This window comes from Notothenia rossii (assembly GCF_949606895.1).
Source record: "Notothenia rossii genome assembly, chromosome: 8".
In the NCBI taxonomy this organism is placed as follows: Eukaryota; Metazoa; Chordata; class Actinopteri; order Perciformes; family Nototheniidae; genus Notothenia; species Notothenia rossii.
The window spans coordinates 42,011,970-42,027,919 of NC_136906.1; the positions used below are offsets into that span (position 1 = coordinate 42,011,970).

The following is a 15,950-nucleotide window of genomic DNA, read 5'->3' on the forward strand; positions in this document are numbered from 1 at the left end:
CACACACACACACACACACACACACACACACACACACACACACACACACACACACACACACACACACACACACACACACACACACACCTTCACAAACACTGTGTGAGACTCCATCCCATCCACTAAAGTACTTCAACATTAGTTAACAGTCTCCCCAAAACTTAAAAACCATTTATGAATCAGAGTGCTAATACACAATAAATACAATATATACACAGAGGTTGTTTAAAACACAACATACAACATTTAATAATTATATGAAGTACTTACCAGAGTTTTTCAGGATCAGATCCAGGTCAGGAAAACGCAGAGAAGAAATGCCAGGGTGGTTCATCATCACCTTTCTCTTTCTGTAGAAACTAGATATCCTTATAAACCCTTAGCCAGGTCAATGGCTCAACAAAATTACAACCATCAGTCTAATCCTTGCAGTGTAGAGAGATACTTCCTCATAGCTAGTAAACTAATTAACACAAATCATATTAAAACCTTAATCTAATTTAGATAGGACAATACAATTGTATGGTGATTTTATAGTAGAGAGGGGCAGCATTTGCCTGCATCACGGCAGAAGGAAGGAGGCTTTGAGACGAGAGTAGATGTTAGCTTAGACTCCCGTTAGAAAGGGGCTCTCTGATGAAGAAGGAAAGTGGTAACATACATCAATACTATTTTTAACTATTATGTTTATGGTGGGCCTTTCTTTATGAGGCTAAAATAAGATTTGATGTAGCCCCGGTCCACAGCAGGGGTTAGGGGACACCGTCTCACACACACACACACACACACACACACACACACACACACACACACACACACACACACACACACACACACACACACACACACACACACACACACACACACACACACACACACACACACACACACACACACACACACACACAACACACACACACACACACACACACACACACACACACACATGGGCGCGGGAAGGGGGGTGCTGAGGGCGCTGCAGCACCCCCTAGCGGCAGGCAGGGGGTGCGGAGCTCCCCTGTCTGAATTATTATTTGACGGTTTTTGCTGCTCCCGCTGTGCATAATCTGTGTAATATGTAGCCAATACATTCCCCATTGTTGGTAAAATAATATTTGGCCTGCCCCGAATGTTTTTTCTGTAGCCCCGGACAATTCTACCTCAATAATATAATACATTAACCGTGCTTTACGTGAACCTCATCAAGACACTAGAAAGGACGGCAGGACTGTAATTTCCCGTGTTCAGTGAATGCAACAGAGGCAAGAAACCAGACCAATCAGAGTTGCATGGAAATAAAAGTATGCTTGTGTCATTCAAGGTCGCGGCTCTGTGTGTGTGCGGAAATAGCGCATTTAGTGTGTGTGAGAGAGGGGGAGAGAGAGAGGGACCGGTGCCAGCAGCAGGGACCGTGTTGTTAGCATCTGGTTAGCTAGCTGCACTAACGGACACACGGAGCTGTTTGTTCCACAACAAGCTGGAGGAGAGCTCTCCTCTCAGACTGAGGGGCTCAGGTGAGCTAAAGGACTCTCTGAGTGTTTAGATAGTTAACTTTAGTCTAAGTTATCTCAGTGGGTCTCAAACGGTTTGGTCAAAAATTATTCAAAAGATTATTTCCGCGGCACACCTTCATATGATCATTATAGTTATAAAAAAAATAAGAGAATAAAGGAAAAACAGTTATGAAATACTATATGGCAGTAAAACAAGAATACAGTTTGAAAGGGGAGTGATTTGTAAAATATCCATAAAGAAAAAGAACATCTGCTTTCAGTTGTGTTTCATCTGGGTGTTGAGAGAAGTATCCATAGATCTCTTAATGTTGCTCTTAAAGTGCACCAGATTGATGCTTTTAACTTCAATATTTAAAAAAAATCTTCCCGGGGGAACATCCCCCCGGACCCCCCTAGAGGAGGTGAGGTCCACTCCCCACTCGTAAAAAATAGCACTTTACCCCTGCCTATATGCCGTGAGCTGATTATCGAGCCTTCATTTTAACAGTCGCGGGTTTACTGTGTGTTTGCGTGTGGGGAGTTTTTTTGTGCGTGCTCTATAGTGCCCGTAATAGTGTTCACTGGAGTCCGGCACCTCAGCACCCCCACTCAAAATACCTTCCCGCGCCTCTGCACACACACACACACACACACACACACACACACACACACACACACACACACACACACACACACACACACACACACACATGGGGGCGGGCCCACGTCTCACTTTTTGTGCATACTAATGTGATTGAAACAGCATTTTTTTGTATTATACACCATAAGGCGCAACAGTGGGGGCTTTTCACACATGTGAATACACATCACCCCCTCCTATCGACGGATCTCACACCTACTTGGGATATCACACCTACTTGGGATATCACACCTCGAACAAAGGGAGGCGGGACTTAGCTCATTTGCATAATTGGGGGAGGTGTGACCTTTCACTTTTTTATGCATACTAATGAGACGAAAGCGGGATTAATATTACTACTCATGACATTTTCTTTACTATCTCAGAGTCTGGAAAAATGGTCGGCGCTAGCTTGTTACCACAGTCATTTGACCTGTATGATTGGGAGTGTTGCATTATATGGTAAACACTTGAGTAGGAATGTCTTCATAGAGTGGGATGTCTCTTTTTGAGCGACACGTTTTCTTGGGAGAATCGCATTCTCTGTGTCTTATGATGTCGTATTCACCACGATGTGAAATTGAACAATTATTCAATTAATCTGCACTGGCTTCAGCCACGGGTAAGTGTCTTCCCAGTGTTTGTTGTATGTGCATCTTATTTTATTCTGAGCTGTAGTTTCAGTTTCCTCCATGTTCCATAACCTGCTGTGTCGCCTGTGTTATTGGCTGACTTTCGTTGTTGTTGTTTGGCGGGGCCGCGGCGGGGTGTGTGTGAGTGAGTTACTCTCATTGGTTAACACTTGACCAGCACCCACCGTGTGTTACAGTTTGATTGACAGCAAACACACCCCCGTGATGATAGCCTTCCCTGCTTTCTCAACAGCCATTGAATAAAGCTAATTTTAGAAAAGCGTTTTAGCCAATCAAAATGAAATATGCGGGACATCGTCTCAATTTGCGGGACGCACCAAAAGTCGTGAAAATGCTGCGCAGTCCTGCGCAAAGCGGGACATCTGGTCACCCTGTTCACACCAGAGTAAAAATTATGAATATATTTGTGTAGTTCTCAACGTATGTGAGTATCCTCGTCACTCGGTTTGTGTTGCTGTATCGATGCAAAACGAAAGTTAACCAAGTAAACTGCCACATCTTATGTGGATAAGTGCTGCAAAGTACAGAATACCGTTTGATAAGGGATACATGTGTGTAGTCTTTAATATTAAACATGATCGCTGTTAGATAACCGCAGAACAGAAGTCATATCACAAGTTAACCTGGGCGGATCACAGCTCCACAGCTGAAGACTTCTCCACGCTGCTTTCAAACTGTGAGTAAACAACGTGGGCTTCACTTGGAGGTTGTCTGAAGGTGTACACAGGTCTCAGATGGACTTGGTATCACATTAAGAACGATATTCAGTAATAAGTCGGGCAAAAATAAATGGTTTAAATTATTTATTCAAGCTTGCAATGTTTTGAACACATATCCCCAGTCACCTAAATTTCATTTTGTAGTCCACGCTGTACGCGTCCGGATATCGCAATCGCAACCACAACCTCACACACTGATACTGAATGTGCATCAAAGTGTTCCTATCCAGCCAAATATACCAAAAGATAAATGTAAACGACACAAATAAAAAGCAATCGAAATGTGTATTTCCTGCTTATTCGACAATGTCTCCTCAAAGTACGACACATTCCTACCGTTTTAGAATATCACGAGTTCGCCGCGCCACCAGTTAAACGGTAACACCGGCAGTCAGACATTCGACTAATAGAGCAAAGCAGCCGGTAACTGCGCTGTGCACGTAACTCTGAATTTAACAATGGGGTCTAACGATCACATATTATCTTCGGGTGGTATATCCTTACAATATTATAACAAGAAAAACTGTTTTAACGACTTATTTCTACTTTTTTTTTTCTACTTATTTCTACTTATTTCTACTTACAAGTTAAACCATGTGTGCAATCCCTTCGCTTGCAAGAACCGCCATGTTGGATGGATTTTTCTCGATTCGTCGCAACGTCATGACGTAAGGACGTCAGACACTGCGTGACTGTTCACTCAGAAGTTATAATTCAAATTTGAATATTCACTCATAAACTATGATCCACATTAAATTAAACAGCACTTTTCGTTAAAAGAACGTATACGTTTATTGTTCGGTTGACTTGATATTTGGTTTTGATTGCAGTACCCATAATACTTATGAGTTTGTAGTAGGCTACTGTTGGGGTTTACACTGCTGCTTGAATGTAATTACTGAGCATTGTTTTGACTTCAGACACACACATACATTGGCTGCAGAACCACAGTTAGTTATCTGTTCACACACACACACACACACACACACACACACACACACACACACACACACACACACACACACACACACACACACACACACACACACACACACACACACACACACACACACACACACACACACACACACAACCACACTCTGACTGTCTCTCTTTCTCTCCCATGACAGATTTAGATTCTCAGTTATCTCTAACCCGGGCTCAGCGGGTCAGGGCGGCCATGTTTCCAGAGACCCTGGTTGAGGAGGAGGCAGCCATGCCCGTCCAATCAGATCCTTCACAACAGAGCAACGTGCAGCGTCTTGCTGAGCCCTCTCACCTGCTGAAGAATGCTATAGTCCACCTGATAAACTACCAGGACGACGCAGAGCTGGCCACCCGGGCCGTACCGGAGCTCACCAAGCTGCTGGCCGACAATGACCCGGTACGCACACACACCTAACAACTAAGCCAGGGGTGTCAAACTCAATTTCATCACTGGCCACATCAGTATTACGGTTGCACTCAAAGGGCCAGTTGTAACTTTAAGATTTTATAAATATAGATATATAAATACATATTATATATAAAATAATGTATTAAATTACATAATTGCCAATAATTGCAAGTCTCTTCAGTGGGCATGTCACAAAATGTGATGCATTGTGGGACATGCAGTTTATGGACAACGTGCTTCTGTAAAGCGGCATGTAACCGTATAATAAACGTATTATATTCTTTGCAAGCTCTTGCGGGCCACATAAAATGAAGTCATGGGCCGCCTTTGGTACACAGGTCTTGAGTTTGACACCCCTGAACTAAGCTGTCAGACTAGGGGTGTCCGGGGGCCAAGTGCGGCCCTTAGTCCATTTTCAATTGGCTCTTTGCAAATTCTAAAAGTATAATGTAACATGGCCCACACCTGAAACTTTTGCTTTTCCTATATTGTACTTCTTAAATATATATTTACAAATATATATATGTACAAATGTATTACTTATATCCATAACCAGCTTGAAATATACCCTTCATTTTCCCCCTTATTAAAAGCATTCTGAGGCTTCTTTTTTAAGGGATGAGCTGCAACACTGTTTGTAACAAAATAAAGTGAACCCTCTGGTGAGCTTTGAAGGAGGCTGTTTGTTTTCTTAAAGCATATTCAAGTATCAAGCATAATTTACCTACATTTGATTAATTTTGTTATCTTAACTTAACTGAACATATGAGGCAATAAACCTCACCTTTTTCTGTATGTGGCCCTCAGTGAAAAAGGTTTGGACCCCTTCTTTAGGCATTATATTTGACACTGTTACTTTATTTCCTCCCCAGGTTGTGGTGAACAAAGCAGTCATGATAGTCAACCAGCTGACTCGTAAGGAGGCCAGTCGCCGGGTGCTGGTGCAGTCTCACACCATTGTAGGCGCTGTGGTGCGCGCCATGACAACAGCAGCTGACGTGGAGACGGCCCGTTGTGCGGCCAGCGTGCTGCACTGCCTGTCCCACCAGAGAGAGGGGCTGCTAGCCATATTCAAGTCTGTAGGGATCCCAGCACTGGTCCGCATGCTGAGGTAGAAACACTGGAAATAGTGCCTACAAAGAGTTATATTAGGGTGCGTTCACACCTGCCTCGTATCCGGTTGTAGTCCGGTTGAATCGAACCCTGGTGCATTTAGCCGCTTGGTGCGGTTCATTTGGGTCGGTGTGAACACAGTCCGAGACCTCTTAAGTGAACTAAACAACCGGACTCTGGTCCGCTAAAATAGGTGGTCTCGGAACGCTTGCTTGCGAACTCTGGAGCAGTTCATTGCTGGTGTGAACGCAGTCCGCACCAAAACATAGGAAGCGTAGTATTTACGTGTCACAAGAACGCGGGTGTCTTAAAAAATCTTTAGCGAAAGAGTCTTTCAAGACATCCGTGGTAGTTTAGTTAAAGAGTGAAGCAGAATGAAGTGTTGAACAGTGTCGTGTAAAGTAAAAATGCTCCGTCAACTACATAAAATTAAGAACACCTGTCGTCGGTGAAACGCACCTCCTTACTGCAGAACGTCTCTCATTATATGTGTTATAATATTTTTTAACGGACGTTGTCTGATTATATAATAATATGCGTGGGCCGCTAGTGTCTGTTGATCTCCAGATTGACAGCAGCATGAGAATAACCTGCCGAAAGTGCCGATGCTCCATGGCGGAGGCTCCGGTAGAAATTGACGGGATTTGCGTTTTTTCCCCCTTAATGTCTGAGCAATGGTTGAACAGCATTTCCGTGCACATGACTTTTGTTTAAAGTTTATAATCCGTTTGAGTTTTGCCCGTGTGAACGCAAACCGAACCTTCTGAAAAATGAAACAATGTAACAAACTGTGGTCTGGTGCGCACCAGAGAAGCGGACTATTCGGTGTGAATGCATCCTTACATTACATGTTATTTAGCCAGCGGTGGAAGAAGTGCTCAGATGTCTTGCCTAAGTCAAAGAAACAATGAATTGTAAAAATAATGTGTTATGAGAAAAAGTATTGCATTCAATATGATAGGGTGGTGGTGGCAAAGTCCATAGAGACTTGGCTTGGCAAATGGAAGGTCACCAGTTCAAGTCCCGAAAAGACCACGTGCTACAGAGGTGTCCCTGAGCAAGGCTCCGTTCCCTACACTGCTCCCCGGGCACAGTTCATAATAGCAGCCCACTGTTCCTAACACTAGGATGGGTCAAATGCAAAGAAACCGTTTCATTACATAGTACTACCTTTACTACGTAATGACAGTAAATTGAATCTTCTTCAATAATACTTAGGTAAAAGTAAAACAGTTTCGGCGTTCAATTATACTTAAAGTACCAAGAGCAAAATTACTGTGCCCATTTCAGAATCGTATGATTGGATTATGATGTGTTAGTGTGTTTATCACAGCTGGTACATGTAGAGCTAATTTAAATTACTTTATATAGCCTACTGCTGCTGGATATCTTAACCTATGAATAAATATCAATGTTTTTAAACAATTTATTTATATTTTCTATATTTTTTAACAAAAATACAGTACCTAAGTAAATTTACTTTGTGACTATCCACCACTGCATTTATCTGACACCTTTATCCAAAGATACTTACATACACTTTACGTACACTACATGCACACAGGAGCATTAACGCTGAAGAGTCTGCCCTGAGACACTTTGACATGTTGAGTGCTGGGGATCAAACCACTGACCCTCTGATCATACACACCCAAACGGTTTTATTATGATGTAATTAGGTTGTTCATGCCCTAAGGGGTATACATATATCTTAATTAATGTAAGACCAATCTGCCAATTTGTTTTCAGTGGTGTGCATGCACAGAATGAGTGGAACCCAGTGAGATGCAAACCACGCCCCGCTGCCATTTTATTATCCTCGCATTAGCATTATTAGCATTAGCCCAGCGCACAAACGCAGAGAGACTAACTTATGGCAACACAAAAGAAAACATGGGAGCGGTGGAGATGAGGAGGTGTCGACGTTCTGGCGATTTACTCGGAAAGCTTCAGTAGAAGCTAACAAAAAGCAAGACAAAGTAGGAGAACAACCCAAAATGGACGAATCCGCCGAAGCTAGCAAACACGACGAAGAGCTAACAGAGACAGCAGAGCCACAGGATACCACAGATATGCTACGTGCCGGGCTAGCAGCTATCAGCAATGATATCCAAGAGCTCAAGCAGGACCTACGACACCAGCTATCCACATTTAAAGATGAACTGAAGAAGGAAATGAAAGAAGAAATGAATAATCTCCGGCAAGAATTATACAGTATGCTCACAGAAAATCTAAAACTACTAATACAGACACAGAAAATGAGTGTTAGCGAAGCCGAGTCACGCATAGCTGAGTTAGAAGAGTGGCAGTCAGTGGCTAACGGTGCACTGTTGGGAATGTCGGATCATACACGGCAGATGCAAGACAAATTAACGGACGTGGAGGGAAGAACAAGAAGAAACAACATCAGGGTCTTTGGCATACCGGAGGATACAGAGGGGAGCTCCGTCGGTAAATACCTGGAACGACTCCTCAGCACTGAACTCAAACTCCCCGACAGACCCCTCCTCCAGATCCAACGTGCCCATCGAGCCCACGGGCAAAAGCCGCCCCCGAGTGCACCTCCAAGATCAATGATAGTGAACTTTCAAACGTACGAGACTAAGGAAATTATTCTAAAGAAAGCATGGTAGAAAAAGATTAAAGTAGGAGACAGGCAAATCTTTTTTGATCATGATTATGCGACAGAGATCATGCAGAAAAGGAAGGCATACTCTGGTATTAAAACTATCTTGAAGGAAAAGGGAATTCGCTTTCAGACACCTTTGGCAAAAATACGCATACATTGGAACAACGGAGTAAAGACATATGGAAGCGCTAGAGAGGCTGCACAAGATATGAAAGAAAGAGGCTACTCGGTGGAAACTCCCGAAGATGACAATTAATCTACAGCAGAGGGGAGACTGCAAGGAGGGACGGAGTGGCAGCCAGTGAAGGGGGCAAAGCCGAGAAAGAAGGCAGCGCACCGGGTGAGAGAAAAGCTACAAGCCTACCAGCTGAGAGCTTAGGACTCTTTACTAAAGGAACGAGGTTAGAATTCTGAATACAAAAGCAGGTATGGCTATAAAGTTAAACTGTTAAAGCCACTCAACGCTTATTTAAGTGAAGACAATATGAGACGGCCTAGAGATGATGAGTTAGTGATGTTGGACATGATTGGACTTTATGGACCCCCCTTTTTTGGGTCTAGTTTGAGGTCCAAGGACCTCATTCGTTCATTCACTCATTCATTCTAATCGTTTGAGGCCCTCATTGAAGAGGAGGACTTTCCCCACGCACTGTGATGGAAGATTCCCACATATTTGGAAGCCCTTTTTATTTCTGGTTTGTGTTTTGTCCATAATGTACATGTTTACATATTGCAGAGTGGTTTCGGGAGCACATATCGAGGAAGCAGTAAAACGTAAGGATGTCTAACGGTACCAATATAGTGTCGCTGAATGTAAATGGTCTAAGCACACCAAAGAAAAGAGAGAGGGTTATAAGAAAATTGAAAAAGGAAAATGTACAAATCATATTCCTTCAGGAGACCCATTTATCCAAATTAGAACATGAAAAACTGAGAAGGTACGGTTTCAGAAATGTATACTATAGTTCATATAACGAGGGGAGGGGAAGAGGAGTTGCAATATTAATATCCAATAAAACCCAATTTGAATATGATAAAGAAATCAAAGACAAAGAAGGAAGGTATATCATAGTTAAAGGAAGATTAGAAAATGAACCAATAACACTGATAAATGTATATGCACCTCCAGGAAGCGATAACAACTTTTTTAAATCTCTGTTCGATGTTGCTGTAGAAACAAAGGGAATCTTAATTTGCGGTGGAGATTTGAATGTTGTCATGAACCATATTAAGGATACAACTAGTCACAAAAGATCCAAACGGCAATTATCAAAATTCGTAAATATATCACTGGAAGAAATCGGGATGATAGATGTATGGAGAACCCTACACCCTTTGGAAAAAGACTTTACACATTTTTCGGCCGCCCATAAGGTCCACTCAAGGTTAGATTATTTTCTCGTAAATGACATTCACAGGGTAAAGGAATGTAGGATAGGAGGGGCAGATGTGTCGGACCACAATCCAGTCTTCTTAAAAATATGTTTAAATAACAGGACACAACACACTGTCTGGAGACTCAACGCTGGAATATTAAATAGTGAACAAAGAAAGGAGAGAATAAAAGCAGATATTACAAAATACATAGAGGAGAATGACAATGGAACAGTAGACCCTACACTCCTATGAGATGCCATGAAAGCGGTCATCAGAGGGAAATTGATAGCTGAAACTGCAAATGCAAAAGATATTAAATTAGAGGCAATATTCAAAAAGATTAAGTGAATTGGAAAGGGAATTTCAGAATACAAAAGAATCAGAAACAGACCAAGAAATCAAACATTTGAGAACAAAGATAAATGATTTACTACTTGATGAAATTGAGAAGAGGAACAAGTTTGTGAAACAAAACTATTATGAAACTGGACCGAGAGCCACTAAACTATGAGCAAAATGTTTACGAAAACAATTCATTAACACTATAAATACAATTAGGGAACCAGATACAAACGTGCTAACGTATACACCGGAGAATATAGAAAGAATCTGTCAGGATTACTACAGGCAATTATATACACAACCGACATCCGCAGATACAGAGGAAATTTGTTGCTTTTTTAAACTCACTAGACTTACCGTCAACTGGCAACATACAAAACAATGTTCTTACATCACAATAGAGGAGGTGAATAACGCAATAAGTACATTAAAAAAAAAAATATCTCCAGGTAGTGATGGATACCTTGCGGAGTGGTACAAGATGTTTAGAGAAGAGCTGGCACCGCTTCTACTATTCTCTTTTCATTGGACAATTCAAAATAACAAGATGCCACCATCATGGACTGAGGCAATAATTTCAGTCATACCTAAACCAGGGAGGGATAAAGAACACTGTGGAAACTACAGACCCATCTCAATTTTGAACGTGGATAATAAAATATACACAACAATTATTTCTAAAAGACTGAACACTTTTATAACAGAAATTATAGAAGAAGACCAGACAGGATTCGTAAGCCAACGTCAAACACAAGATAATATTAGAAGAACTCTCCATATAGTGGACCATGCACAAAAGACTAAGAAGTACCATACTAGTAAGCATTGACAGGAGGCGTATGGCGCAGTGGGTTCAGGTTCAAACGCCACTGCAGTCAGCATGTTGTTGTGTCCCTGAGACACTTCACCCCAAAGTGCTCCTGTGGGGATTGTCCACAGTATTGAGTATGTAAGTCGCTTTGGATAAAAGCGTCTAACAAGTTACATGTAATTGACGTGGAAAAAACGTTTTATCTGGTAAACTGGGAATTTCTGTATCAAACATTGGATGGATTTGGATTGAATAAGAAGGTAACACAATGCATAAGAACATTATATAAAAAACCAACGGCTAGAATCAAAGTTGATGGAAGCTTGACAGACAAAATTCATTTACAGAGATCAACCAGACAAGGATCAGGGTTCTTTTACATTCATTAAAAACCTGGAATAGTCATGAAAATTCAAAAGGAAAATTCCAGGCCCTGGAAAAGTTATGGAAAACAATATTTTTCCCAAAGTTTTGGAAAAGTCATGGAAATGTAACTAAAGTTTCATAAAATATAATTTATATTTTAGCTAATCGCCAAAATAGTAATACTATAATGATAATAAATACTGTATCGAATAGTAATGAAACATAAAATGGCATTTAACTGTTGAGGTATTTTGCTGATGAGAGATTTTAGTTGCTTTAGCCAACACACTCTCACTCCATAATCGTCAAGGAGCGATGTTTGGTTAGGCTCCCGTGGCGTGAAGTTGTGACGCTCCTAGGCTCCTTCAGCTTCATAAAGGGACGCAAATAGCTTTCAACTGATTGCAATGTATTCCCATCTGCGGCGTGATTTGACGCTCATGGAAGCACGGCATTCGTTTGTGTCGGCTGCCCTTAAAGGCAATCTGAGCGTCCATTCCCATTGGATAAAGGAGAATTGTACAACCGGAAGTAAGTATTCCCCTTACTGTCGATTGATTTTACAGTGATATCTGCACTACTCAACGACTAAAAAACACCAAATTATCCTTGTTAATTACACAACATTGATTGGTTTAAATTGTGTGCAATGCTTTTGTATTTTTCCCCTTCGATTCGGAGAAACAAATCTTTTTTCGGAATAAAGGATGGCAGAACTACACTACCCAGAATCCCCAGCTATCATTTAGGACTACATCATGTGCTCTGTTTGACAAACCCCGTTTTTTTTCACCATTCATTTCAATGGCTGGCGTCTATGTCACGTGATCTTCAAATGTCTCCCTGCAGAAAAAAAAACATGGCCGAACTTCGTTTTATTCTCGGTGGAAAATGCCTATTTTAAAGTTAGTTTGGCCATTAAAATGAGTTTTGATGTCATTTGAAGCGAGAAATATGAGTTGTTATTTCAGCTTATGTGTGCAGTGGATGTACATGATCTTTAGTTTGCTAGTTATTACGAAGATTACTTCAGGAAATTGCGTCCATAGAACGTTTTCATTGTTAAAATAAAAAATAATAATACTTTATTCCGAGTGTGCTTGCTTTTCTCTTTGAAAGTCATCACATAACGGCATTGTAACACACGGTTCGGCTCCATTAAATATTACATATCTGCCGTAGTTCTCTATTTATAGAGCCCTGATGAGAAGACTTCTAGACAAACATGAGGAACTGCCGCCAACACTGAAAACGTGACGTGGATCATAAATATATCAGCAATTAAACCACATCTTTATATTTATTTTCACACAATACATCTCCTTGCAGTATCAACACTAATTCGTCTGACTTTTATATTTGATCCAATTGGTAGATAGGCTGTATTTACACCATAAAGGTGTACAGCTGATATAAAGGGACACCTAGTGGTGAAGGCATTTTATTGAATTTCATTATTTGTATTATTAGATATTAATAGGATCCCTATAAAGTATATTCATTGCTCGTTATTCTCTACGAATAGTTAATTAAAGACTGTATATAATGACTATTTTGCACATCCCTTTCAAGATTTCAAGATTTTCTTGTCTAGCAGACATCTCTCGGTGAATGTCTGCTCACCACCTCAAGCTCAACCTTGACAAGACTGAACTGCTTTTCCTTCTGGGAAAAGATTGTCCGACTCTTGACCTAACAATCGACATCGACACCTCTATTGTTTCCCCGACATATACTGCAAGGAATCTGGGTGTGAGCCTAGATAACAACCTGTCCTTCACTGCAAACAAAGCTGCTACAACCCGCTGCTGCAGATACACCCTTTACAACATCAGGAGGATACGACCCCTCCTGACCCAGAAAGCGACGCAGGTTCTGCTCCAGACTTTCGTCATCTCACGCCTAGACTACTGCAACTCCCTCCTGGCTGGTCTACCTGCATGTGCAAAACACTCTCACTCCCTGAACGTCCAGGAGCATGCAGTTGTGACACGCCGAGTCTCCTTCAGCTTCATAAACGGACGCAAAGAGCTTTCAACTGATTGCAATGTATTCCCATCAACGGCGGTATTTGACGCTCACGGAAGAACAACATTGGTCCATGTCGGCGGCATTTAAAGGCAATGTGAGCGTCAATTCCCATTGGATAAAAGAGGATTTTACACCCGGAAGTAAGTATTCTCTTTACTGTCGATTGATTTTACAGGGATATCTGCACTACTCATTAACTCAAACACACCAGATTATCCTTGTTAATTACACAACATTGATTGGTTTAAATTGTGTACAATGCTTTTGTATTTTTCCCATTCGATTCGGAGAAACACATTTTTTTTCGGAGTAAAGGATGGCTAGAATCAAAGTTGATGGAAGCTTGACAGAGATCAACCAGACAAGGATCAGGGTTCTTTTACATTAATTAAAAACCTGGAATAGTCATGGAAATTCAAAAGGCAAATTCCAGGCCCTGGAAAAGTTATGGAAAACAATATTTTTTCCAAAGTTTTGGAAAAGTCATGGAAATTTAACTAAAGTTGCATCAAATATAATTTATATTTTAGCTAATTGCCGAAATAGTAATACTATAATGATAATAAATACTGTATCGTATAATAATGAAACATACAATGTCATTTAACTGTCGAGGTATTTTGCTGATGAGAGATTTTAGTTGATTTAACCAACACACTCTCACTCCATAATCGTCCAGGAGCGACGTTTGAGTTGTGGCCCGTGGCGTGCAGTTGTGACGCTCCGATGCTCCTTCAGCTTCATAAAGGGACGCAAATAGCTTTCAACTGATTGCAATGTATTCCCACCTGCGGCGGGATTTGACGCTCATGGAAGCACGGCATTCGTTTGTGTCGGCTACCCTTAAAGGCAATCTGAGCATCCATTCCCATTGGATAACGGAGAATTGTACGCCCGGAAGTAAGTATTCCCCTTACTGTCGATTGATTTTACAGTGATGTCTGCACTACTCATCGACTAAAAACCACCAGATTATCCTTGTTAATTACACAACATTGATTGGTTTAGATTGTGTGCAATGCTTTTGTATTTTTCCCATTCGATTCGGAGAAACAAATATTTTTTCGGAGTAAAGGATGGCAGAACTACACTACCCAGAATAATAATAATAATAATAATACATAATATTTATATAGCGCCTTTCACGAAACCCAAGGTCGCTTCAAAAGTCGGGCAGGGGGGGGGAGTAGGGGAAAAGAATCCCCAGCTATCGTTTAGGACTACATCATGTGCTCTGTTTGACAAACCCCGTTTTTTTTCACCATTCATTCCAATGGCTGGCGTCTATGTCACGTGATCTTCAAATGTCTCCCTGCAGAAAAAAAAACATGGCCGAACTTCGTTTTATTCTCGGTGGAAAATGCCTATTTTAAAGTTAGTTTGGCCATTAAAATGAGTTTTGATGTCATTTGAAGCGAGAAATATGAGTTGTTATTTCAGCTTATGTGTGCAGTGGATGTACATGATCTTTAGTTTGCTAGTTATTACGAAGATTACTTCAGGAAATTGCGTCCATAGAACGTTTTCATTGTTAAAATAAAAAATAATAATACTTTATTCCGAGTGTGCTTGCTTTTCTCTTTGAAAGTCATCACATAACGGCATTGTAACACACGGTTCGGCTCCATTAAATATTACATATCTGCCGTAGTTCTCTATTTATAGAGCCCTGATGAGAAGACTTCTAGACAAACATGAGGAACTGCCGCCAACACTGAAAACGTGACGTGGATCATAAATATATCAGCAATTAAACCACATCTTTATATTTATTTTCACACAATACATCTCCTTGCAGTATCAACACTAATTCGTCTGACTTTTATATTTGATCCAATTGGTAGATAGGCTGTATTTACACCATAAAGGTGTACAGCTGATATAAAGGGACACCTAGTGGTGAAGGCATTTTATTGAATTTCATTATTTGTATTATTAGATATTAATAGGATCCCTATAAAGTATATTCATTGCTCGTTATTCTCTACTAATAGTTAATTAAAGACTGTATATAATGACTATTTTGCACATCCCTTTCAAGATTTCAAGATTTTCTAAGGTTTATTGACATATTATATTCAGAAACGGTGTAGTTATGCAATGAATGAAAAACTTGGGTCACAGGTTCCTCAATAGTGCATTACAAGACATCTATCAATATTTGTGCATACCTCCAGCAATGTTAACTATGTTGAAGCACTTATTTTAACTGATATTATACATATGTATTATACTCTTATAAGATGTATGTAGATATTTCATCTCCGGCCTTGTCAGGTATTGAACAATCAATAAATAAAGAACACAGAATTATTAAATATAAAACACAGAATTTGTGTGATTATACTAAATAATTTACAAATAAACACCACTGCATATT

At 40.6% G+C, this 15,950-nt stretch overlaps 1 protein-coding gene across 2 annotated transcripts in view; it reads left to right on the forward strand.

The window, feature by feature from the left end:
• The window catches only part of LOC307017377 (junction plakoglobin-like), a 708,820-nt gene that overhangs the window by 493,517 nt on the left and 199,353 nt on the right, over positions 1-15,950 (forward strand). For both annotated transcript variants that reach the window (XM_079646967.1, XM_079646968.1), the window contains exons 6-7: positions 4,636-4,889; positions 5,774-6,012. In XM_079646967.1, the coding sequence (XP_079503093.1) occupies positions 4,636-4,889; positions 5,774-6,012 (493 nt within the window). The remainder of the gene's footprint in view (positions 1-4,635; positions 4,890-5,773; positions 6,013-15,950) is intronic.